Source organism: Erythrolamprus reginae, chromosome 6 (genome assembly GCF_031021105.1).
Source record: "Erythrolamprus reginae isolate rEryReg1 chromosome 6, rEryReg1.hap1, whole genome shotgun sequence".
Classification (NCBI taxonomy): domain Eukaryota; kingdom Metazoa; phylum Chordata; class Lepidosauria; order Squamata; family Dipsadidae; genus Erythrolamprus; species Erythrolamprus reginae.
The window spans coordinates 49,414,595-49,442,257 of NC_091955.1; the positions used below are offsets into that span (position 1 = coordinate 49,414,595).

The 27,663-nt window shown below is 37.2% G+C and overlaps 2 protein-coding genes across 6 annotated transcripts in view; one reads left to right on the forward strand and one right to left on the reverse strand.

The window, feature by feature from the left end:
• Nucleotides 1–22,115, reverse strand: part of OSBPL8 (oxysterol binding protein like 8) — a 135,400-nt gene extending 113,285 nt beyond the window's left edge. For 2 of the 3 annotated variants that reach the window (XM_070755749.1, XM_070755748.1), the window contains exon 1: nt 3,155–3,563. In XM_070755749.1, coding sequence (XP_070611850.1) covers nt 3,155–3,451 — 297 coding nt within the window. In that variant the 5' untranslated portion in view covers nt 3,452–3,563. Of the gene's footprint in view, nt 1–3,154; nt 3,564–22,060 lie in introns of those variants that run through there. The other variant, XM_070755750.1, reaches the window with a different exon arrangement.
• Nucleotides 22,059–27,663, forward strand: part of ZDHHC17 (zinc finger DHHC-type palmitoyltransferase 17) — a 61,514-nt gene continuing 55,909 nt past the window's right edge. For all 3 annotated transcript variants that reach the window (XM_070755752.1, XM_070755753.1, XM_070755754.1), the window contains exon 1: nt 22,059–22,156. In XM_070755752.1, the coding sequence (XP_070611853.1) occupies nt 22,094–22,156 (63 nt within the window). In that variant the 5' untranslated portion in view covers nt 22,059–22,093. The remainder of the gene's footprint in view (nt 22,157–27,663) is intronic.

Genomic DNA, 27,663 nt, shown 5'->3' on the forward strand with positions numbered 1-27,663 from the left:
GCCTATTTTCCACTAGGCAAGATTATTAATGTAACAAAGCATATGTATTCAATAAGAAAATTAAGTAATTCTATCTATTGTACAGAAGACATGGCATTTCAAGAATTATTCTATAAATAAACAGATAATTTACATTCCATTAAAATATCTGTAAAGTCTCCTGAAAACCGCTGAAAGGATTAACTTGTATTTTTTTAAAGTGTGTTACCAAATACAACGCTCAATCTGATATACTTGAGAAATCTAACAGGAAAAACTATTAAACTTATTTCTTTGAAATCTCTTTATTGAAAGACATTTTGACACACATCTCAAGAATGCAATTCAGCAAAGGATGATGGGTACTTTTTTATTCTTTATATAATGAAGGGCAAAAAAGTATGTAAATGCAATCAAATAATGGAAGGTTAAACTATATCCATATGATTTTAGATGTATGGACCCTTCTGTATGTTTTTAATAATTGGATAGTAAACAAAACAATGTTTCTAAGAACTCTTTTCATACACTGTACTGCATAGAACTATGCAGTTTAAAGCTATACATGTGGAAGATTCTAAGCATGTCTGATTCTAAAACAGTATTTAAAGTTATAGAACATAATACAATGAAAGTAACAGTCTTTGATTAATTTATTTATATTATTATGCAAATATTCCAAATTGTGTAGCAAAAGTTATTATTATTATTTATTATTTATTAGATTTGTATGCCGCCCCTCTCCGCAGATATAACATTTAAAATATGAGATTTCTTAATCACTTCAACATGATCTTGTTTATAATCCATTTAACTAAAGTTTCTGATCTACTGAACAATTGCACACAGCACAGAGCAGGAGATATGAAGTGCATATCACAAACTTTAACAGGGATGAAAAAAAAGGAGAAGACAGACAGAGATAATGAGACAAACATAAGTCTCCCAAAAGCTAAGAAGAGGAAATATGATGTAGCGCTTAGACTTCACTGTGACTACAGTGGGAGACGAGGAAAGATCGGTATGTTTACTTGTCTAAAAAAGTTGGCAGCGGACAGATGAAGCAAAATAAATTAAGGTGTCACTTAAATACATTATACCCCAATCACGCTGATAAGCCACTTGAGTTTTTTCAGTGAAAATGTGCTGAATACTGCAAACAATCCTCTTGGCAGAGAGTTGGAGGCTCCCAAAATGTTTACTTATTTCTGGGGGGAGGGGGGAGACTAACAGAAAATAATTGAGAAACCCTGGCCTAATGGCCTACTTCAACCCACTCTAGCCAGAGAAGAAAAACGTGGGACAGGCAAAATTCAGGGTCTCCTTATATTCCATACTATTAGACAGGATGTAAGCAGATTTCTACTTCAGAAAAGGGATAGGAGGCAGCATGTTGGCCAAGTCTTCAAGAACTTGACTATGAGGGGAAGTGTGATTCCTTGCATGAAGGAGGGCAGAATCCCACCTTCACCCAAACAGCAGGAACACAGATGCACTCCTGGTACAATTTCTGCAAGCCAGCAAACTACTGTTTGGAGCCTGCAAAACTATCACTTTAAGACTCAGGCAACACTTGGGAGCTATGCTCAGATAGTCCCTAAGCACAACACTGCCCTCTCTTTTTTTCTGATACTAAATTACCACTTCCCCCTATAAATTCCCAAGGGACTGGTCCCAGTTTCTATTCTAGAATGCTCACTTCCCAGAGATGACAATCTCTCAGAAGTTTAGGCTTAGATTTGAAACTTGATAGTCTCCCCTCCAAATCTGCAGACATCCTTGTTATTATCACCAAAAAACACCAAATCCATTGCTGTTTCCCCCAATGCATTGTATTTTATTAGTAATTTTTTACTATGAATTTTATTTAAAGCAATCAAAAAGTGAGCTGGATTTCCCTCATCTTATTAGTTGATAAGTAAAAATTAAAGACAAAATATTTTTTCTTTGTAAATTCTCAATATCATTTTTATTTTTTGATGCAACTAGATATAATATTGCCATGTTGTTTCTCTTGAGAGGATAAATGTTACCACATTTTACATTACATTCAAGTTTTTTATCTTTTCCTCATATTACATTGGTGTTGTGGCTAGTGAAAAAAAAACATAGCTAGATAAGTGGCCAAAGTGTGTATTTAATGCATTTATCTTTACTTAATAGTATAGTGCAATGCTTTTCATCTTTGATTCAGTAGACATTGTTATCATGAAAAGGCTTAATTGTTGTTGCCTTCAAGCTAATGAACAATTTGAGTTTCAGCTACATGATTTAGTTTAGATTATAACTTCAAATTTTCCTGTGCTTCCAACTCTATTAAAATGTGCTTTGAATTATGGCTAACATGGAAACAAGAAGCACAAAAACAAAAGCATTTGCTTCTGCGTACATTACCATGCAATCAACAGCTACATGTATCCATAATGATTTACAAAAACTGCCATGTATCTTGGAGAATAAGCTATTTGTAGTGATGCAGAACTGGGCAATGATTAATAAAAAGGAAAATAGTAGTACTGTAAGTCAAATTATATGACTGACAATTTTATCTGGTATTGGCAATAATAGAAACATAGTCTGCTGCTTTTGTGCAATTGCACAATATACCTGCTTGCCTAGTTCATTCAATGCAGCAAATTAATGTACAGTCATTTCTGAATTATAGTTTTGTTAAATTGAAATGCCCATTATGGCTTTAAAACGCCCATTATGGCTTTAAAAGCTTGTCTCACACATTTAATAGGGAAACTATTAAACCCTACAGTATCTATAGTTATCAAAACACCAGGGCGAGAATGGGGTCACCTTTATTTATTTCCACAACAAAAAATTATTAACAGGAAACCAATCTAAACGAAGGGATGGGAGAGCTGTGGCATTAAACTCTCTTTCACATCCCAAGCCGTCACAGCTTGAATCATCACCAGCATCCCAAATATTTTTCGCCTTGATAGCTATCAGAGCCGTCAGAACCAAGAGACGTGCCCAAGGTCATGCAACACAGCACACGCGCCAAGACTACAGCAAAAAGCTCCGCTCAGGAACGATTCTGCCTCGCCGCCCACGCCTCCTCCCTACCGGACCGGGCTGCGACGCAGCTTGGTGGGGCAGCACTTCGCCTTCTGAGTAACGACACGAGATTGGTGCTACGCTTCCCTCCGTCCCGCCCCCTTACCTCTCTTTCTAGGGGTCCAGAGGCAAGAGGGAGGAGTGATCCACCGGTTCCGGACCCTCCGGCTCCGGAAAGGGGCAGGGCCACAGCGCCCAGATGCTTGAGAAACGGGCAAAGCTTTTGTAAGTCGAGAGGATCCCGTTGGCGCGTGTCGGGATGCTTGCTCTTTGTCCCTTGCGGCTGAGAAACCGAGCACGCGTCCCCCCACACCACGTCTATCTGGCGCGCACGCAGCACTTCTCGCCTTCTCCCTCGCTCGCTGCCGTTACTGCTCAGGACGTCGCCGCTTGATTCTCTCATCAACGGCCGCCACAACTAGCCCTCGTCTCCCGCTCGCGGACACCGCGAGTTCAGTGCTGGAAAAGGGTGGTCTTTCATACCCAACCACGCCCTTCTAGAAAGTCACGTGACTGAAGTAACAGCTGGGAAATGCCGCCCTCTGCTTCTGCGGAGCCCTGAGCGGAAGGCCTTCTCTGCCTCGCTCAGCTGTAGTGAGTTTAGTCTGTCGAGCGGTTTTGCATCTTTCCCTAAGTCAACGGTTATTTCGTTTTTTAGATGAACGTAGTGTTTCAGAAGAGGTTGTGCAGTGCCACCGCAATGTGTATGTGTATGTGTGTGTAGATATAGATATAGATATATAGAGAGAGATATATAATGTATGTATGTTTGTGTGTGTGTATGTATGTATGTGTGTATATATGTGTGTGTGTGTGTAACCCTTCCCTGGTGCAGAGCTGAAGGGATTGGATACTGTAGCCTAGAGGATAATTCTCTGCCTTACAAGTCCCAGTGGCTAGCTGATGAGGCCAAAATAAGGCCAAAATAGATCTATCCTACTCTCCCTTAATTTTCAAATTCAGCAAAAAGAACATGTCACACACACACACACATATATATATATATGTTTTTAATGTCAAAAAACATGTGAGAGATTATATATATATATATATATTTGTTTTCGTAAATTTTCACGGGTATATGTATGTAGATTGTTCTAAGGAATACCTCTCAGGCCAATAGTCAGTTCTACAGGCTCCCCTCTACAAAACCTTGCCAAATTTTTAGCCAAATACCTTCAACCATATACAGAAACGATTACCTCATATGTTCAAAATTCATTCCACTTTACACAAATAATTAAAAAACAAAACCTACAACCCGATGACCTACTTGTGAGTTTTGATGTCGTGTCCCTTTTCACACAAATACCTATTAAAGAAGCCTTGACAGCTATCCAGGACAAACACAAACCCCCCAAATATATCCTAGACCTTACCAACCACTGCCTGACCAATACATACTTCATCTATAACGAACAAAGATATAAACAGATAGAGGGAGCCCCCATGGGATCACCTCTCTCACCGGTCATCGCCAACCTCTATATGGAATATTTCGAAAATAATGCATTAGAGCAATCCAAATACAAACCTAAACTCTGGCTGAGATATGTTGATGATACCTTTGTAATTTGGCCACATGGTAAGGAAAAACTAGACAATTTCCTCACACATCTTAACAGCCTACACCCCAAAATACAGTTTACTATGGAAACAGAAATCAATGATCAACTTCCCTTTCTAGATGTACTGGTCTATAAAAAACCCAATGGCAGCCTAGGACACACTATCTACCAAAAGAAAACCCATACCAACCGTTATCTAAATGCACACTCACACCACCACCCCGCACAGATCACCTCAGTGGCCAAAACTCTCATCACCAGAACCAAACGCTTAGCTGACCATGAGCACTTAAAAACTGAATTGAACAAACTCAAAGATGTATTAATTTCTAATGGATTCGAAGGGAAAACAATCACAAACTTAATCAAAAAAGAGACACCCCCCAAAAAACAAGATCAAGAACAGGACAATGGTACCACCATCCTCCCTTACATCAAGGGCACCACAGACAAAATTAGTAAAATTCTGCACAAACATAACATCAAAACTTCATTTTGCACTAACCAAAAAATATCTAATATCCTAAGGAGCCCCAAAGATAAAATCCAATTGGAATACCAAGGAATCTATGAAATCCCTTGCAAAACATGTGCAGCCACATACATTGGACAAACCAACCGAAGAGTGAGCCAACGCATTGCAGAACATGTGAATGCAGTTAAAAAAGAATAAAAGACTTCCTCCCTTGTCCAGCACATTAAAAAAACAGGGCACGAAATTGACTTTGAAAAAACTAAATTACTTCACAAAACAGAGAATTTATATAGAAGAATTGCTCTGGAAGCCATAGAAATTGAGAGGAGCCCCCTTTGCATAAATAAAAGAGATGACACGTCCCGCCTACCAGAAATTTGGAAACCAGCCTTAAACAAAAAAAACACTTCATAAAAATCACCATGTCAATCCTTCTAATAATTATGATTTTGGAATTTTGAAATTTGAAAACCAGCCTTAAACAAAAAACACTTCATAAAAATCACCATGTCAATCCTTCTAATAATTATGATTACACCAACCAATCAGATCACTAAAACATAATCACCCAATCTATTTGCTACATTCAAACCAAATCTCCACCCCCACACTATATACTAGGAAGAAATGACAGTTGCAAACATTCCATTTTACAACAGCACGAAGCTTGGAACTTCAGCCTGATGATGGTGAATGTGATTTCACCGAAACGTCGCATAGACATGCAAAATATTACACAGGGCAAAACCCGAACTCAGAACAATCTACACACACATATATACATATACATATACATATGTATATGTATATGATGTATATGTATATGTATATGTATATGTATATGTAAAGGGAACACTCAAATAACACATCCTAGATCTGAATGAATACTGTATTTTCATTGAATACTTTGTTCTGTACAAAGTTGAATGTGCACAACAGCATGTAAAATTGATTGTCAATCAGTGTCACTTCCTAAATGGACATTTTGATTCCACAGAAGTTTGATTTACTTGGAGTTATATTGTGTTGTTTAAGCATTCACCTTTTTTTTAGCAGTATATATATATGTACATATTTGTTTTCGTAGATTTTCATGGGTACAGGTATGACGGTCTTGGTATATTCGGGTTTCTTCCCGTGTAGGATTTGGAAATTTCTGGCGACGTTTCGATGAGGTCCCACTCATCATCTTCAGGCTGGTGTTTCTGTCCTTGTTCTCAGGCGAACACTGCGAGACCTGAGCTGCCTTCCTTCTATAAATACTGGTGGCTGGGTGTGGTTTGATGGCTCAGCAATTGCCTGCTGTGTAGAAACTTCCTGGTGAGTCAGAGGGGTAACAATTGGGGTCGTTGATGTAGCTGAGGTATGCTGATTAGTCAATGGTTGTAGACTAGGCGTGTACTCAGGACATCACGCCTAGTCTACAACCATTGACTAATCAGCATACCTCAGCTACATCAACGACCCCAATTGTTACCCCTCTGACTCACCAGGAAGTTTCTACACAGCAGGCAATTGCTGAGCCATCAAACCACACCCAGCCACCAGTATTTATAGAAGGAAGGCAGCTCAGGTCTCGCAGTGTTCGCCTGAGAACAAGGACAGAAACACCAGACTGAAGATGATGAGTGGGACCTCATCGAAACGTCGCCAGAAATTTCCAAATCCTACACAGGAAGAAACCCGAATATACCAAGACCGTCATATATACATATATATATACAGTATATATACATACACACAGAATATATATATACACACACACACACACACATATGCATACATAAGTGTACCACCGTGCCTTCTGTCCCCTGTCCTGATGTTTCTCTCTTACTAGTACTGTATTATGTATATAAACACTGTTATTTCTTTGTTTACTATCAATAAGTACTTGAAATAGCAAATGTTCGACTATCTTAATAGCATTTACTTATATACTGCTTCACAATGCTTTACAACCCTCTCTAAGCAATTTATTGTCCCCAACAAAATATATGGTAATAACAAAACTATCTGTCGGACAAGTGTGGGTTCTGAAATATTAATTAGACAAAGGATAATCAATGTTATGGTTATTTGAATGTGTAATATACTAAAATGCAGTCACATTTTACCTTACTGGTATATACATATGGATCTAGCCTTTCCCAAGACTTTGAAACTCATTTGGAACCTTAAATTATTACAGAAAGTTTACAAAAAATAGAACATTTAGTTACTTGAAACAAGAGTACCTCAGATTAGCTAATTGCTGACAGAAGGGAAAAATAATTTAGTGTGTGTTCTATGTCTTTAAATATACTTCTTGGAAAGATGTTTGATTTGATATGGTGCACCAACCACAATAATAGGTAGGCAAACAATCAATACAAACTCAAGGTAAACCACTCCTAACTCCATTTGCAGAAAATACCACTTTAGCAACAGAGTGGTCAACATCGACTGTTGTTACAGCATCAAACCCTCACAGCTTCAAGGTCAGACTGTCTACCTTTGACCTCACCCAATTCCTAAGAGGCCCATAAAGGGGACGTGCATAAGCGCACCAGCATGCCTACCATCATTGTCTTACTGTTTCCATTTATCTATACAGTATTTACTTTGTTTATGATTATACCTGCTATCTTGTACATATTTGACAAAATAAATAAATAAACCAAATATTTATTCCTTTGTTGCATTCACTTGTGTTAGCTATACATCTATTTTTTAACTCTTCTCTTTAGCTGCACACAGCTAAACTAAAAAGTTTTTAAATGAGCATCTGGGATTGAGTTACAAGTTGAATGAATGATTTGATAGAATGTTTAAGTTCTAATGCTGTTAATTATAATTTTGCAATGGATTGCTATGATTGGAACAGTTTATAACACTGATTAGCAGAACTAAAATTAAAACATCCAAGCTGCTTGTTTTAAAAATGTGTGCAGAGGCATTTTGTATGTTACTTTAATGCTTCTCCATTTACACCTTTTAAGATAGCCTCAAGAGGCTATTGTACATGAATAAAAAGCATTTTTGTTAGGCTTTAAAAGAAAAATGTGTTGCATTTAAGATGCCAAGTATCTTCCAATTACTTCTCATGTTAGCGTAAAAGAAAAAAAAAGTTTAATTTAGTAATATAGTAAAGTCTTTCGAATTAGCATTTTTGTTGCTATAGTATCTGTTACCGCTAATAATATTTTCAGGATTAGCAATAATGTATTCAGAATAGTGGTATGTCAAAATACTTTTACAATAATGTTCATTGACCTTGTCCCAACAAACCACAGTTCATGTTTAAATATGCTATTATACAGCTATCTAAGTAGGACTATAGACAAAAGAATTCTACCAAAAAGACAAATATGTAGCAAATATGAGATTCCCTCTTTAAGAAATATGAAAAGATTTGCATCTAATTGTCTCACCATCATAATAAACAGCACATCTGCAATTTCCCTTTATTTAGGAAGCTGTTAACTATGAGTTCTTAGAGAATTATTAATACAACTTTCTTGATCCAGCATTTGCTGACTCAATTCAATATTTTCCATTTACCTTACTTAGAACTCGAAGTTGAGATTCCTTAGCTGTGAGAACTATCTCCTACCACTTGTACCTGACTAGATCAGCCATACTATGGTTTAATTTTTGCTGTGCATGTGTGGTAAAACGATTTCAGCTATTACCTTAATTTACATATTGAAGGAAACTAATTGGCATAAATAATATTTTTTTGATAATTAGTTGATTTGCATAACATACTTAACTATAAATAATTTTGTTCACATAAAATATTAAGCCATAGCAAACCATGTTCTTGAGGCCCTAGTTCAGTGATGGCGAACCTATGGCACATGTGCCAGAGATGGCACGCAAAGCCATATCTGCCAGCATCTGAGCCGTTGCCCTCTCAGTTCCAGTGCGCATGTGTGCACTGGCCAGCAGATTTTCGCCTTGCACAGAGGTTCTGGAGGGGTGTTTTCACCATTTTAGCCCTCTTTAGACTCCAGGAAAACCTCTTGAGCCTGGGGAGGGCAAAGAAATGGGCCTACTGAGCCCACCCGAAGTCAGGAAATGGGTTAGCGTGGGGATTGTGCAAGCATGCATAGGGGACAGGGCAGCATAGGTGGATCACATGCGCATGGGCAGGAAGGCATTGAATTTTGGGTGCGGACACTCACGTGTGCAATAGTGTGTGAGCACATTATTATTATTATTATTATTATTATTATTATTATTATTATTATTATTAATTAGATTTGTATGCCGCCCCTCTCCGTAGACTCGGTGCTTTTGGCACCCAAGTAAAAAAAGGTTTGCTATCCCTGGCCTAGTTGGCCTACCCTTTTGGCAACCTGACTACCCTATTAGCAGCCTATTAGAGGCGCTTATAAGTGAGACATGAATTAGCCTCAGCCAGAACTGTTCCATCTTAATAATTTCATCTCTGTTCTTGCCTGATACATCCATTGTTAGAATCAACAGTTAGTTAGCACGTGCTTTAACACTTTAACTAAAGAAGTTGATCACAAACATCTCCTACATCAGTATCAGTCTACCTGAAGATTGGGGTATATTATGCACCTACATTTCTCCAGCATGAAAATTTGGGCTTTATTTTACATTTTTGCTGATGCAGTGCTAACCTTCTAATTATAAATAACATTTACAATCTAAGTATTTAAACCACCCAATTAGAATTGTGCCAAAAGCAATGCATTACAAGCATAGATGTGAACTCACTGAGACAGGTACATACCCGACATCACAAAACAAAATACAAGTTGATTCAAGAATAAATGGAATCCATCAGCCTCCATGGTGGAACAAACTACAATTTTGCTCTTGCCCATCTCCAGGCATCTTACCCCAAAAAACTTTAATCTTATGTGATTTGCAATCATTTTGGAATGGAACACTCAACAGGGAGAAATAACCCAGTCATATAATGCAACGTCTGCATAACACCCACATATGAAACTATTGTCAAAAGTATTATTGTTAAGGTATAGTCATCCATAGAAAGATTAAAGTCTATATTAAAGTGTGTATGTACATTAAGGTATGGATGGAAACCATATTAACTCTTCCAGTCTTCTGATAATTCTCCGGTGCTCCAATACCTTTGAAAGATATTTTATTTATTTATTTTGTCAAGTACACATTTGATAATATACATAAGTATAACATTATTTGAATACATAAGATGGGTACAAACACAAGGGAACATTTGGACAGTGATAGTAGGCATACTGGTGCACTTATGCATGCTTATGAATATCCAGTGGTTCCAAGATCACATGATGTAATTGATCTGGTCCTGGAGATTTGAACTTTAGAATGGATATTCTTGCCTATTTTAACTTTTTAAAACTATTTTGACTTTATTTTGGCCATTTTTATCGTAGTTACATCAATATTACCCTTGCTTTCTATTTCTAATTGCACTAATTTTCATTTGAAGTGTTCAGTTTTGGGAAGGGTTGTTTCCACTCCTACATAATTCATTTTAAAGTTTTCATAGTAATAATTATTACCATTTTGGTGAAGGATATGTTTATTAGGCCTTGTGACATGCAACATATAACAGCAGACCATCATCTACAGCGCGGGTCCCCAAACATTTTACACGGGGCCAGTTCACTGTCCCTCGGACTGTTGGAGGGCCGGATTATTAAAAAAAACTATGAACAAATCCTTATGCACACTGCACATACCTTGTTTTAACTCTGCTGTTCTGTTCGAAAAAACTTCCTAATATTATGTTCCCGGGTCTATTTGACCCGGACTGCAAATTGATCATTTTAGGTACTTATATTTGGTCTTTTTGAAAGCTTTTTTCACCTGGAAACATGTTTGAACATTTCTGCACACAATGGAATGAAAATTGAACTGAAAAAATTAATCCTTATTGGTTTATTTTGCACATAAATGTGCCTCCCCCCCCGTTTTTGTGAAAGTTTTTTTCAATTTATGGATAGTTTTGCTTGCAAAATGCAGTCTATTTTACTAAAGTTGGTGTGGGATTGGTAGCTTGAACATTTCTGCACACAATGATATGAAAATTGAACTGAGAAAATTAATCCTTATTGGTTTATTTTGCACATAAATGTGCCTCCCCCCGTTTCTGTGACATAGTCTTCACTTTATGGATAGTTTTGCTAGCAGAATACATTCAATTTTGCTAAAGTTGGTGTGGGATTTGTAGCTTGAACATTTCTGAACATAATGATATGAAAATTGAAGTGGAAAAATTGATGCATATTGGTTTATCTTGCATATAAAGTTATTTTAATTTATATAAAAATTATGCTGTTAATTTCAAACTTACATACTTTTTTTAGTAAAATGGATTTCTTTCATAAAATTAGTTATCTGGCTACAATGTGGTTGATTTTCAAAAGGATATTCCAAATATTTCTAGACAAATATGTATAAACAGTGACAATAATGGCACACAGCAAGGCTGGGGGGGGGTCCCTTTTGTGGCAAAAATAAACCAATAAGAACCATTTTTTTCAGTTCATTTATATTTTTCTTATATTCAGAAATGTTCAATTTAGTATATCAAACCTTTTGGGGGAAAATTCCTTAGGGATTTGTAGCCTTAAAAAATAGAAATTGACACGAAATTCAGAAAGGATGGGGGGAGGGGCTTTTTGATCAAAATAAAAATATAAGTCTCAATTTTTCCAGTTCAATTTTCATATCATTATGTTCATAAATGTTCAAACTAGTTTTCCAGTTGAAAAAGTTTTCAAAAAGATCAAATTCAAGTACCTAAAAAAAATATTTTTGGTCCGGTCATATACGAACAGAAACAGATTCGAAGTTATGATTTTTTTTTGCCCAGAAAACAATTAGCCACCACCCCAAAAATATTTTTTGATGATCAGCATTGTTAAATTGAGTAAATGGATGCCTAAGATTTTAAAGAATATTTCGGATTTGGAGCATTAAAAAAAAAAAGTGAAAATGGTTGCAAGCAGCCGAGGGGGGGGGGGGCTTATTTCTGATGTTAAAAAACCAGTAAGAATCATTTTTTTCAGTTCCTTTATATTTTTCTTATATTCAGAAATGTTCAAGGTACCATTCCCACACCAACTGCAGTAAAACAGACTGCATTTTGCAAGCAAAACTATCCATAAATTGAAAAAAACTTTCACAAAAACGGGGGGGAGGCACATTTATGTGCAAAATAAACCAATAAGGATTAATTTTTTCAGTTCAATTTTCATTCCATTGTGTGCAGAAATGTTCAAACATGTTTCCAGGTGAAAAAAGCTTTCAAAAAGACCAAATATAAGTACCTACAATGATCAATTTGCAGTCCGGGTCAAATAGACCCGGGAACATAACATTAGGGAGTTGTTTTTTTTTCAGCAAGAAAGAAACCTCCCCCCCCCCAAAAAAAAATTCTCATAGAGAGAACCCCTGAAATGATGAAAACTCATGAAATTTCAAGTTTCAGATATGCAGGGAAAATTTTTTACAGGGACTCAAACTTGGCTTCGGGTCACATACGACCCGAACAGAACAGCAGGGTAAAAAACAAAATGGGAACGTACTATTTAGAGGGGGGGGGAGACGTCTGAAATTCATATATGTTTATGTTTTGTTTTTAATTTTCTTTTGTTAACATCTGATTGGCTATACAAGGTTTTCTTGGTTTATTGAAAAATGTATAAAGAAAGAAGGAAGCACTTTGGCATAATGGTTAATAAGTTAGAAATATAATTGGTGTTGTACTTTTTGAAGGAACATTAAGGAGGGAATTTAATTAAAAGAATAGTATGTACCTGGATTACAACATTAGAAAAAAAACTTTTGCAACTTTTTTGATGATTGATATTAGTTACTAACAAAATACCGCATTTTATTCATGGAAAATTAGATGGTACACTGCATTATTTGAATGTATGTTGAGAGAAAAATTTTAAACAATTTACACCCCCCTAAAAAAGTCCTTCCTTCCTCCCTCCCTCCCTCCATTCATTTCTTCTTCCTTCCTTCCTTCCTTCCCTTTCCCTCAATTTCTCCTTCCTTCCTTCCCTCCCTCCTTCCTTCCTCTCCTTTTCTCTGTCTCTCTCTTGCTTGCTTTCTCTCTCACTCACTCTCTTTCTCTGTCTCTCTCTTGCTTTCTTTCTTTCTCTCTCTCTTTCTTTCTTTCTCTCTCTCAATTTCCCTTGCTCTCTCTCACTCTCTCTCTTGCTATCTCTCTTCCTCCCTCCCTCACTTTCTCTCTCTTTCTCCCCCTCCCTCCCTCCCTTCCCTCCCTCCCTCCCTTCCCTCCTTCCTTCCTCTCCACTTCTCTTTCCCGCCTTCTTTTTCCCTTCTCTTTCCCTTTTCTTTGTTTCTCGGCACTGGAGGGGGAAGCTCCTGAATCTCCCATCCACTCACTGCGGTCTGCTGCTGAGCGTCTGGCAGTGGCGAAGAGAGGTGGATAGCCAAGGGACGGGAAGGAAAGCGGGCCTGCAATTGGCCCCTTTCTTTCTCGCCTTTAGGGAGAAGAACTGTTGCTGCTCTGCCTGTATTTTTATATATACAGAACTTCTGAAATTTGAAAATAAATTACAGTATTTTCGGTGTATAAGACGCACCTTATTCCTCCCTAAAAGAGGCTGATAATTAGGATGTGTCTTATACTCTGAATGTAGCTTTTTTTCAGCCCTAACTAGCTGCTAATGATCTTCCCAGCTCATATCTTGCAGGCTCGTTCATTATTTCTCTCTTCAAAGAATGTTTTCCAAGCACTAAGTCTTTGCAGGGTTTTTTTCATTACATTAACTTGCTCTGAGTAAGTTTCTTTCCTGCCCTAACCAGCTGCTAATGATGTTCCCAGCTTTTACCAGCTTGCAAGTGCTTTCATTGTTACTCTCTGCCAAGAATGTATTCTGTATCCTGTCTTTGTACGGGTTTTTTCATTGCATTAGTTGTTCCAGATATTTCTTTCCATCCCTAACCAGGTGCTGTTCTGGTTTCTGGTAGAAGTAATTACAATAACTCTCATTAAATGCATCATTTAATGAATAAAGCAATTCCATTTATTTCTCTGCTCTCTTGTACTTCAACACATTTCCGACATCAATCGGTCCATTATCTCTCTTCTAGCCGCATTCCTCACATTCTTTTTCCTGCTTAACTTAGACAAGATTTATTACCTAACTACATAACTATAAAAAACAGCCACTCTGACTAAATACAATACAAAATACTTTGGATTATGTTAGCGTGGCGAAAACCCCCCTCCATATTTCTGTTTGGCAATGTAGAAACTCCACCCTTCTTCTCCACTAGCCCCCTAACATGCCAATTACCTCACTAAAATATTTAACCCATTCCTCTCCTTAATATCTTCTTCCAGACCTTTGCTCTCTATGTTTCTGAATTCTTCTGAATTTAGCATTAACCCAGCATGCATCTGATTCTCCCTCGCTAGATCCTGAACTCATAGCCCCATCCTGTGGCTGGCCTCCCACCTGTTCTACTACCTGTAACCCCGGAGCCCCCACTACTTCATAAACACTATCTGAATCTGAGTCCTCAATATCTTCATCATCCTCCAACTGATCAAGAGTATGTACAACAGGTGCTATTAATGTACCCAAGCTCTTTCATTGTTACTCTCCTTAAAGAATTTTTTCTAATCCCTAAGTCTTTGCAGGGTTTTTTCCATTGCTCTACTTGCTCAGACTGTTTCTTCCCAGCTCTTACTGGCTTTCAAGCGCTTTCATTGTTACTCTCTCAAAATAATTTTTTTAAGCCCTTAACCAGGGGATAAAATAATGTGCTGAAGCTGATCAGACTAAGGATGCTAGCCAGATGAATACCTGGTAAGCAGATTATTTTCCCTATTTTCCTCCCCCAAAATTAAGGTGCATCTTATATTCCGGTGCGTCTTATACTCTGAAAAATACGATAATCGTATTTCTTAAAAATTCCACAATGCTAGCAAAGAGAATGAGGAAAACTAAAGCTTGGTAGAAATTGATATGCATATGTATTTGAACTTTAAATTTGAATTTATATTGGCAAATTGCTATTCTACATTTCTAGAATACACTTTTATGTTTGGAAAATTTGTTAAAACTGTGAATTTACAGCACAAGGAATCTCTGAAAATCATTGCAGTCATTAGTTTAATTTTCAAAAGATAGCAACTTGGTGCATACAACTTCCAGTCGTATTATGCAACGTAGAAAGGATTATCTAGACTGTGAAGAGAATATTAGAAAAATCAAAATGAGATGCTTCTGATTTTGGTTGTTTGCAAAGGGAAGGATCTTCCCCATGGTCCCACCAACCAACATTGTTGGCAGACGGGACCTGGAGAAGGCCAATTCTCTGGACCCTTATTTGCTGCTGGGAAGTAAGGGATAGCAGGCAATCCCATAAATAGACAGATATTAATGACGGACAGATGGTATGGTCTTTGGGAGGCAAAACCCAGAGCCACTCAGTTGAGCTTGAGCCTGTTGATTCCTATCCAGACCCTTACAGCTTCCAGGCACCAGCACATCACATCTACCACTTCACTGAATTGATGCAGGATAGAAATGTACATCTAAGTATCATCAGCATACTGCTGGTACCTCATCATCCCATACCGTTGGATGATCTCACCCAGTGGTTTCATGTAGATATTGAAAAGGAGAAGAGAGAGGACCGAGCCCTGCGGCACCCTGCAAAGGAGGGGTCAACCTCTGTCCTCCCACTAACACTGGCTGCGACTGACTGGAAAGATAGGAGGAGAACCACCACAAGGGGGTTCCTCCCACTCCCAATCCCCCCAGTCGTTGCAGAAGAATACCGGGTCAATGGTATTGAACACTGCTAAGAGGTCATGAAACACCAGGATAAAGGACATACACAAATACATTTATAAAAATCTGTTAGAGATTTGTGTTTTCTTATACATCTTTAACCTCAGGAAGATTTATTTTTCACGATAGTTGAAATGTGCAAAATGCAGAAGTAGTTCTCTCTGTACTGAACACACATGCATGCACACAGACACACAGACACACACAAACACGATGCAATATTATGCTAAAATCACCAGCTGCTATTAGACAGGCAGGTTTAGACTTCCTTTCTGTTCTACATGAGGCTGCACTTAAAAAGACTATTCAGAAACCGTAACTACTCCAGAATGCAATGGCCCACATACTTGCTGCCTTCAATGGTTGGGGGCACACAACAGTTTCTGCAGGGCCTGTACAAATTGCCATTTGATTTCTGGATAGAATTAATATTCTGATATTGATTTATAAAGTCCTTTGTGGATTGATACCTGAGTATCTGCAGCACCATTTGCTCCAGTCAGAAGCACTTATCCCTTAGAACTTCTATGGAGAAACTGCTGATAATAGCACACTTCTGGCAAGTGGGGGAGAATGCACAGTTAAAATGCCCTAATTTTCTGCAGTAAAAATGGTACTGCTCTTTTTATTCTTCATTTTAAGAACATTACAGTACATTGATCTTAAAGAACATTAAAGAACACAATGCTGTTTAAAAAAACTAATGTTAAAAACATTAAGTTGTTCTTAAGGTATTCTTACTCCTTTTAATCATATTGTGGATCTGTTACTTTTTGTATATTGTATACCCTGTAAGATGCTGAGATTTCAATGGGGATTGAGCTACATTTATGTAATTTATTTTATTTAAGTATAGTTATTAAATAAACTTATATCCCACTGTAATCAAATCAAAATAAAATGTTAGAAGTTTTGAAAGAAGCCATGTCCTTTGTCAAATACGTAATTTCCAGAAGGCCTGGCATCTACAATTCTTTATATAGCTATTTCCATGTTCCCTTCCAACGCAGATAGACTACTGTAACTTTTATGGAAATATTTTCAAAGAGCACAATAGTCCAATTTCCTCCTCACAGTGTTGTGGCCGTAATAAATAGATTTTTGTGAACACTGATTATATCTTTCCATTCTTTTTGTTTATTCAAAAAAATGTTTCTGTCAATGGCTTGATGGAATAGCTCAAGGACCGAAAAAACCCTTTTATGTAGCAATGATCCTGGAGAAACAGAAATTGAAGTAGAGCTGACAAATTCAGTAAGAGAATCGGGGTTTTTTCTGCAATATGCATTCTGTGTAGCTAAAATTAATATCAATTCTGATTCCCCTTTAGTAATTTGGGGTAATAATTTATATTCATTTAATTCCCCTTCTCCTTGTGATAAAAACAAGCAACTCCATCTTTTACTAGCTGCTTCTGTATTTAGCTCACAGTGAGTTCTGATTCTGAGTTTTAAAAATAATAATTACTATATTCAGAATTAGACAAATTGTAGCTTATTACCTCCAATGTCCTTCTGAATTCTAGTGAAATTATTTCACATGCTCTTCCTTATATTTTCAAAAGGACTCAAAGGTCCATTCATGAGCTGAAAAAAACTTTTATTTCACTGTATTTTGTGAATATGCTTAGCTTCCTATTATCTATTAGCTTACTCAATACATGTCCAATTTATAAATTATTTTTTTCTTACTGTTCTAGTTTTGCCTAGCCTTCTTATTTTCATTGTCCCAACTAAATTTCAGAGCAGAATTCCATGTTCTGATTCTGACAGAAACTGAACCACAGTAAATATGGTAATTATAATAGTGATAAGTTGAAACTCCTCACTCCAGCTTTTCTGCAAAGAATTTCAAACTTGATGTTAGAAAATTTTAAAATCACCTGAGATATTTCTGTCAATGCCCTGATATAAAATGAAAAAAAAAATGATGTGAACATCCTAAGAACATAATAGATAGCTGTACAGATGTAAAACGCTATATCCCAGGAAGATTTCATGAGATGTTCTGTCTTTTTACCAATGAAACCAAATCTCTAAATCTAAATAGAAGTTAATTGAAAAAATACAGAATACCTCCCCCCAAAAATATCTTTAAAAATTTAAATAATTTTTAGCATGCAACATTATCTTCCCAATTAAGATCTCAGGTTAAGATTAAATTCACATATCATGTCAAAAGGATGAGGCATGAGCTGGGCTTTATGCTTGGATGCTGTTAAGCAGGCTCTTGCTTCTGATGCCAACGAGGGTCTCCCTTTATTATGTTGTATCCTCAACTTTAAGCTAGGATTACTTCCCTGGCAAACCAGTACTTATCTGCCCAACAGCTTTTTAATGATCCTCTAATTCAAGATTTTCCAAGCTCTGAGGTTGAGGGAGATGTAGACTGAATTTAGAACCTTTTGCTTATACATTGTTATAGTAAATTCTTTTCCACGCTTTTCCTTGTATTGTTTTCATTGTTCATTTGTATTAATTTTGGTATTTGGATTTTTGGAGGAGTTAAATTAAGATTACCCTAATGAGAGTAGTGGGTTATGAACTGGAGGAAATACAGGGTGCATTCCAAAAGTAATGCAATTATTATTTTTAACTAGTTTATTGAACAGATTTGCACAAACACTTAAAATTTTTCAAAGTACTGTCCTTGGGCCTCTACACATTTTTTTCAGCGACTCTGCCATGACCGGTATGCACCCTGGAAGGTGTCTTTGGGGACCTCTCGCAAAGTTTTTGTCACGGCTGATTGGATCTCATCTATGGATGAAAAATGGGTTCTTTTCAGGGCTGGGAACAAAAAGAAGTCTGTTGGGGTGACCTCAGAACTATGGGGGTGGGGGGGTCAGCGTTGGCATCTGGTGTTTGGCCACGAACTCGTGGACTCGTAGCGCATTGTGGCAAGGCACATTTTTTGTCTATAGAAGAGATCCAATCAGCCGTGACGAAGACCTTTGATAATTTCTACTATGTGGTTGTTGAAACAAGCCACTTTTTAGATCTTAATCTCCCCAAATTGATGGAAATCCAACAAAAATATTGTGGCACTTTATTTTGTAATATAATTTTCTTTTGTACAGGTTTTAGGTTACTAAAATTGCTTTCTGGAAAAATAATATTTTGGGTCAGGCTAGGAGAAGTAATATAAAAAGAGATGAAAAGAGGAGATGCAAACATCCTAGATATAGTAACCATTCACAAAACAGTCATGATATGAGATAAAGATTGTGTTCTATTTTTTTTCTAACAAGCCATTTGTGTGCTGTAAATCAGTCAATTGTGATTTGTAACCCTAACCCAATATGCCCAAAGATGACCAATTCCCAATGAAAGGAAGATTGTTGCCAAATGTACAGATAATAAAAATAAAAGAATCAGATTTTGAAGTACAGTATTTGTAAACAATTTTATAAAGAGAATATGTAAGTAGTAAAAAGAAAAATTCAAAACAGATGACAAAGAAAGCCGAATTCTAGTTTACAGAAATTCAGTTCATTACATTTCTCCGTAGCTATATTTTGCATTCATATCTTTATCTGTCTGTCTGTCTGTCTCGCTCGCTTGAAAATAGGATTATTATTTTTATTAATTATTAATAAAGAGGAAAGAGAACAATACCAATGCCATGATATATGTAGATATCATTATACAGCTATTTTTAACAGCTGTATTATTAGGATAGTTTCTCTGAACCCAATATGGGATTGGTTGCTGAGCTGCTGCCCAACTGTCTCTCACACAGCTATGCATTAAGGGATCCCCCCCCCCCCGGCCTGGTTTCAAACTTATCTTTCTTTTGCCCCTCAATATTCTCATTCCTATTTTAGGAGCAATCTTGCTATAGACAGCCATACAGAGACTGGTTCTCCTTTAAAAGTACTAATCTCCTTTTATTAATAAATAAAATTGATTTCCCACATCATGTTTGGTTGGAAAGAAAAAGACAGGGAAAGCACACAGAGCTCAGACACTGGAATTCTTTCCAATCCGTAATACCGTAATAGCATTACTGTTGGCCAGATAACAAGGAAGGAAGCAAGAAGGGCATACAATAGAACAATAACATTCTGTGCTGCTGCTAAAGTGCCTCTCTCGCACTGATGAGGTGGTTCCCCCCCTTTCTGCAGCACCTGAAAAAATGGACTGAATTCTAAGCCCTTTACATTTTTCTGTAATAATTAATTGGAGTGAAAACACAGAGTATGTTTTTTCACCCAAACCACTTGACATTTGGACAATTAGAAACCTTTTATCCAGGATGGTATAAGGACTCCTGCCTTGGGAGGAGGTTAGACTAAAAGACCTCCAAGAACCCTTCCAGCCCTATGATTCTGAATATTATCATCCTTTCCCATTACAGATTCAGGAAGAGAGATGGGATTTAGAATGGATTAGTTAGAGGCATTTCAAGTTGTTTCCTAACAGACTCTCCTATAGGATGTTTTGGGAGATTTTGTTTTAAAATAGTTTTCACTGTTGTTGCCCAATGGACCTGGCTCATTTTTTAATTTAATATTTCTTTTGTTGGCTTCTCACATTATAGTACTGTACACCAAATATGATCCCATTCTGTATCAGAAGACAAGAAGAAACAATCAAGATATACCAAGCTCCCTTTACATCAGGGCTGTCAAACTCCCAGCCCGCGGGCTGGATGGGTTATGCTCTGCCACGTCCATGCTATTTAGTGACGGAAGTGAAAGTCCTAATATGTCACATGACACCACCATTACACCGTGAGTTTGACACCTCTGTCAATTTGTATGCAATTCTATATCGGGTTGAAAAGAGAACAAATTGGAACTATAGGGCTACTTCTAACATCTAAAAGCAGGAACTTAACCTGTCTTTCTTTCTTCCTCAGTTTATGTAGACAGTTAATATAACAATTTACCTATAATCTATCAATACTTGCCTTCCATAGTACTAGACATATTTATTATTCTGTCTCTAACATCTTTTGCAAGTCTAGGAGTCTCTGAGCTGCCTTCAGGCCTCTCAGTTCTCCCCTCCCTTTTGACTGGGATGAGGCATCTTCCATGACCCTGCTTTGATTAGCAGTCCCATTACTAAATCATCAAAGCATAATATCAGCATTGGGGTAATAAATCTGATTTATTGACTATATTTTAAGAAACCTTCTGAAAAATTGTCATACTGAAAATTAACAAATTATTAATATTGGAGCAGTACTTTCCCTAGCCCTGCATAAATTATACTTTAAATCCAGCTCTTCACCCCTCCAATGATATACAAAAAGAGCAAAACAATGTAAAACTAGATTAAAATGCAGGGTCCTAATTTCTGGATGCACAAGTTTTGTGCATCCAGAAAACATAGTTTGAGAAGTATAGTTTATAGCTTTATTTATAATGCAAACCCTATGAATTTTGGCTTTCACAATTCATACTGGGTTATGTGAACACAGCCAGAGTATGAGTTCGGGTCGCTTGCATCCAAAGCATCCTAACTCACTTTTCAGCCTAACTCACCTAACTCACATTTCAATATCTAACTCATCCTAACTCACTTTTAAATCCCTTTCGAGATTGAACCCATATTTGTAAGGTGTGTAAGGGGCGTGCATAAGCGTGCCTATCGTCCCTGTCCTAATGTACCTTTTTTTTTGTACGTATTCATGCCATGCATATATGTCAGGTCATGTATTCAAATCATGTTTATACTTATATGTACTATCCATTACGTGTTTGACAACACATACAAACAAATAAGATAACTCTCAAATCCGTCAGTGTCCTGCATACTGAGTCCTGTTCCCGTCCTGAGGAGTTGGGGAAAACGGCCCGATCTGATAGATAGGGAAGGATAACCCGAGTTTGGCCCGGATGATTATCTACCGTATCTATCTATCTCTTTCCCTCTCCCCCAACTTCCTAGTACAGTACTCCATCCATCAAGATAAAAGCATTTCTGTGCGCAAATACAAAGATGCCGTACGCTCCGCAGAAGAAGCCTGGGAATTTTGCGCTGGCTGCAAAGGGGCTCCGATTTCAGTCGTTTTTATCCAATCCGCGGCTCGCCTTCCTCCCCCCAACACTTCCAGCCGGGCTGGCGCTGCCCACCCCTCCCCGCCCGCACTGAGAGAGAAAGAGAGAGAGGAGAACGAGAGAGAGAGAGAGAGGTCGTGAGGGAGCGCGTTACCCGGCATGCAGCAGGCAGTGCGTTCGCACCAAGATGGCGGCGCCTCTAAATGAGTACGAAAAAGAAGCAGGCTGCGTTCCTATTTTGCACTCTGAGGTGAGGCCCTGTGGGTTTTCGGCTGCTTTGCAGCTCCGGTTGAAGAAGAAAGATCCGGTCGAGCGAAGGACGGGGGAGGAGCAGACCCTGGTGGTTGCTGCCGCCTTCCTTGACACTCCCTTCCCTGGCGGGGGCGGAGGATGGCCCTAAGGCATAGGAGGAATTGTCAGGGAGAGAGAGAGAGAGAGAAAGAAAAGCGGGCGGGATCCTTGCTTGGTAGTAAGATGAAGGGAAGTGGGTGTAGAAACCGTTGTTCCATGTAAATAGTTTGAGAGATATTTTCTTTCCAGGTGTTCTTTTTATTCCGCGTGGAAGTGGAAGGAAGTTGATTGAGGTGGCTACTCTAAGCTTGCGAGTTCCCTTTTTCTTTGGTGTCCGAAAGTGTGAAAGCTCCTCTATTCTCCCAAAGATGTATATGGGGTGCTATTGATGGGGTTGTGCTCTATCTGTTGTGCTTTTGGAGGTGTTTCAGATTCTCATCTTAACTCTCATCTTAACTAGCAGTACCTACAGTTAGATGCTCTGTATATGTTTCTTTAGTTTATTGCCTAGAAAAAGACTTCAACTTTTCTGATCGTTTTAGCAGGGAGTTAATACAATTTATCTCATCCTGAAGATTTCAGAGTTTTAATTTCTGTGTCTGACAAATGGGAAAGTTCTACTTCAAAAAACATTCCCTGATTTCGTAGGATTATTCATCTACTTTCTTATAATGTGTTACACATAGAGATGAGGCCTGGTGGTGTTATGTCTTGATCCATGTTATTTATAAGCATGATTTAAAGTATGTAGAAATAAATATTACCTGATGGATCTTTAGAAATTAGACAAATTTGTTTCTCCAAAACCAGTTACTAGTAAACAGTGGCCATTTTATTCCATATATTTTTGGTTAGAAAAGGGATTATTAATTGAGCACCTAATGGATGATCTTTTATGTTACCTATATTTGGTACACCTGTTGCCTGCAATTACATTTAAAATAATAAAAACCTCAGAAAATTATATTTATTTTTCTTGCAGAAGATCATATGTCATATACAATTAAAACATCTGCTCTGCATTGAATCATAGAAATTAGCTTAATTCCTTCTAATGTTGAAATCTATGGCTTGTGCTAACAAAACATTGTAATAGTTTTTGTAAGAATTTTCACTATTAAGTTGATCTGAAACTTGATTTTAGCTGTCTGAGATTCTTTAGGAGTCTAGCAGTTGCTTTTACAATATGGTAAATGTCTGGAAGACTTTTTTGTTGTTCTTAATAGCACACCACCACCACCACCACCCAAAAAAGAAGAAGAAGAACATGCTTCTGCCATTAAAATGATATTCTGATACTCTGCCAAATATCAAGGAATATGTGTAGAATATATTTATTTATTTAATTGGATTTGTATGCCGCCCCTCTCCGAGGACTCGGGCCGGCTCACAAGAAGTACAAAAACAGAACAATAATATGAATAAGATTAATGCAGTTAAATTCAATTAAAAGAAAACCTATCAAACCAATCATTCAACAATCATACTGAAAACATTAATTGGTCAGGGGGAAGATCTAAAAGCCCCAAGCCTGTATGTATGTATGTATGTATGTATGTATGTATGTATGTATGTATATGTATATATTCCTCAATAGTTTCAAGTTTCATTCGAGACTATTTAAATTTGGGGATCTTATTTTGCAACTTGAAATTATCTATCTTGAATAAGTCTTATGGAATTCACTTATTTCTGAGAATGCTTATACAAAATTATCAGTGAAAATAGTACACTCCAGTGGACCTACTTTAATCATACTGTAATAATGTCATACACAATAATTCCAGAATTATAACAAGTTTTTAAAACTAAGTTATATTTTATATTGTTAGAATGTAGCAATTCTGTTCACTAATATACAAGAATCGTGGAATAGAAGATATTGTCTTGAATACTTAGTTCAGGTGTTGTGAAAATGTGAAAATATTTGGAATATGGTAGGAATATTATTTTTTCCACAAATCAGAATTTTTTAGAATTGTGTCCTAGTACCACCCAGATCTAGAAGGAAAAAACTGACTTTAACATTGGGACATATTACACACATCTCTACATCACAGTTTCAGAGTATTCTGCATTCTGTAAGCTTTAGTGACATCATGAGTAATTGCTTGTTACAATGAACCTTCAGGGGTCAATTTCCATATGCTAGAGACAGCTACAGTTCTGAGTCCTAATTTACAAAGGGAAGAAAAATGTAATTCAATGGGAAGAAGGATTATAAAGAAGCTGCAAACCAAGCATACATTTGTATGACAATTTATGCTTGATTTGGAGTTCATGAATATTATTCTGGATAAGTTGATAAGTTACCACTTATGAACAATTTATTTTTTAAAAATTTACTCATTGCTTGGAACTAGATTATTGTTATCTCAATAAGCATTAATGCTAGATGTTACATGTCACATATATATGCAGACGCTCCTCCCGCCTTCCCCCCAGTGGTACCTTGATACTCATAGTTAATTGGATCTGGGAAGTACAAAGAGTACCAAACATGGTGAGTACCAAACAATTTTTCCCCTAAGGGATAATGTGGTGAGTCACAAGGCAGCCAACCCCAATAAATTCTAGCTTGTACATTGAGTACCAAACAAACAATGAGTACCAGGACAAAAATTCCTTATCAAAATGTGTTGAGTACAAAATTCAATGAGTTTCAAAGCAGTTGAGTATCAATGTACAACTGTACAGGGTTCAGTTTTCAATTTTATATAATTTACATCATGAATATTTATGTTTTCTATATTTAAAATACGGTAAGTGAATTCTGCAGTATGAATTTGTATGGGCGTGTTGATTCTTCAGGCTAAATACAGTGTTTGGATAAAAGTCTCTAGTCATATAACTATTCACCTGATTGCTGTATAAAAATTGTATAATAATGGCAAATAAGAAAGATTAATGCAGTTAAAAGACTGAATAAATTACTTATGCTAATTAGCTTTCAGTGTCTTAAAACAAATATTTATTAATGTTCTATACGTTCAAAAATATGCAGTTAGACTTCAATAAACATTTCAATAGCTGTTTATCCCAATTTTTGCAGTTGTTTTTTACAATTCTTTCCCTTTAAAGGAAGTAACAGCTGATCTGAAGCCAGGATAGTTTGATTTACAAATTATATATGTAGTCTACTTACATTGACTTCATTTTACTGGGTAGATATTCTTTGGGTACAATTAAGCCTGGAATTTGGGTCGTCATTCTAGCTGTTAAGCAAAATGTCTATGGGACCGCTTTGTTCAGTGACCACAATCCCAGTTCCCTCATTGCAGTTCTTCAGTTACTGTATGGGATGCCTCAGAGTGGGAGGCCCTGAGAGGCCTAGCATCTGTGGCATATGGAAACCTGCCATGGGGCAGTAGGTCACAACTATTTAGGGCTACCAGTGCATGATACAGCACTCCATGAGGGTTCACTTATTTTCTCTTACCTTCTGCTGCTACGACATAGCTGTAGTGTGGAAATTTAGCCAACAAAATGTTTCTGAAGGTAGAAAGATTTTCCAAACATCATAAAACTGACATTTGTTTCATGATGTTTTTGAGGCTCTTTGTACCTCTGGGCAAAAGGGAATTGCAGCCTGGGCTGGAGAAAAGAAGCTCAGTTTTTTGGGATCCCAGCTTTTTTCCAGCTCAGCACTGGAGTTTTCCTCTCCTCTGTGCGTAGAATGGTTGCATATGGCTGGATTTAAAAACAAAATCAATCTTAAAGGCAGCCACACCACTCCCTAAGATGATAGCTGAAAAACTACATGATGAAACCCAGGTTCAATTTTAATATGGGGCACTTGCAGTACTAATTCCGAATGCCCCATGCTGCAATCGTCCTATGATAAAATTCCTCTTAGCTTACGCCATGAACTTTTCAGCCAGCATCTTTGAGAGCAACAGGGCTGCTTGGTGGAGATATTCTATCCTGAGTTGGGTAAAATTAATCTGGAAGCAGCTCTTCTGTTTTTTAAGCCAGAGGTTGGTTCAAAAAGGTCCTTTCCAAAATGACTTCAATGGAACTTTTTCAATCAGACTGCAGGAACCAAGCAGCAGTGATTTGCAACCGTCTCTGTCATTTCCTTCATTGACTTTCTGGGCAAATATAATCATGGGGCACTTGGCAGCTATTATAAGTGTGAGTACATTACCTAGAGTGCAGATTTCAGTCAAGTGACTATGGGGAGCAGGGGAAGGCTGCAGCTGCCATAATGTTGTACTACCCTTTGATCAGCATTCTAATTATTTTGAGTAGTCACTGAATGAATAGTTGTTAAGCAGAATCTGCCTATAAAGGCTTTTGGAGAAACTTGTTTTTGAGAGAAATATTAGTAACATATTAATGTTGTCATTCTTCCTTCTCTGCTTTTAGATGCCCGGAAACATATATATAAGAAAATGATAAGTATCTATCTAGTTAGCTAGGATTCCTAATAATTAAGCTTCCTTTGCCCTAAGCACTTGCTGAAGTTCAAGATCATAATTACACACACACACACACACACACACACACACACACACACAGGAAAATTAATTATTTAGGATTCTGGCCATTTTTTTCCAATCTTGGTTGATCCCAAAAAACTAAGAAGTGTAAAACCTAGTTTATACTTTGGATCAAAGCCAAGAACTGTAGGCCACTTTGCACAATTAAAAAAAACCCTTGCAGAAGTCAAGGACAATCTGCTTTTTTATTGTTACCAAAAAAACCATACATGGAGAAGATTTTGAAGTCATCAGGAATAGAACTTGATTTAGTGGAGATTATCTTACATAAATTAAAATCATTTAAAGTTAGGTTGTGGTTTCCTTCCTGAGAGAAAGAATTTTTAGGTTCAGCTGGCATCTAAACAGTGCAAAAGTAAAGATTTTCATTTCAGATTTTCTTTGACCAAACAAGACCCAGAGTTTTCTGATTGATATATGAATGTTTCATGGAATATGAGAAAATGACTAGGCAGCTAGTATGGAGATTTAATTGAAAATTTACATTGGTTAATTGCTGGATCTTTTTCATTTCTTGTCTTGTAAAAAAGTCTAAATTGAATAATGTCTGAAGGCTTCACTGTATTGCATTTAAAACATACTGTATTATTCAGATGCACCGGAGTATAAGACACAGCATATTTTGGGAGAAGGAAAACAAGGGGAAAAGGCCTCTGCTTCCCAGCAATTTGGCAAATAGCAAACAGCATAGATGATATACATTGTTTGCTGTATATTTCTGTGCATGTGTGCCTGACCCATAGGCTTAGCAAAGAATTGGAGAAATGTACATTATGGCAGTATCTTAATGTCAGAAACTTTTCTTAAATGCAATCATACTAACTCCTCCCAATTATTTCAGTAGATCTACTCCAAACATGACTAAGTCAGGGTTAAACTCAGCTGCCTTATCTTAATATTAAACAGGATGCTGTTACATTTCAGACTATACTTGTACAGATACTGTTAAAATTGATATGGCGTT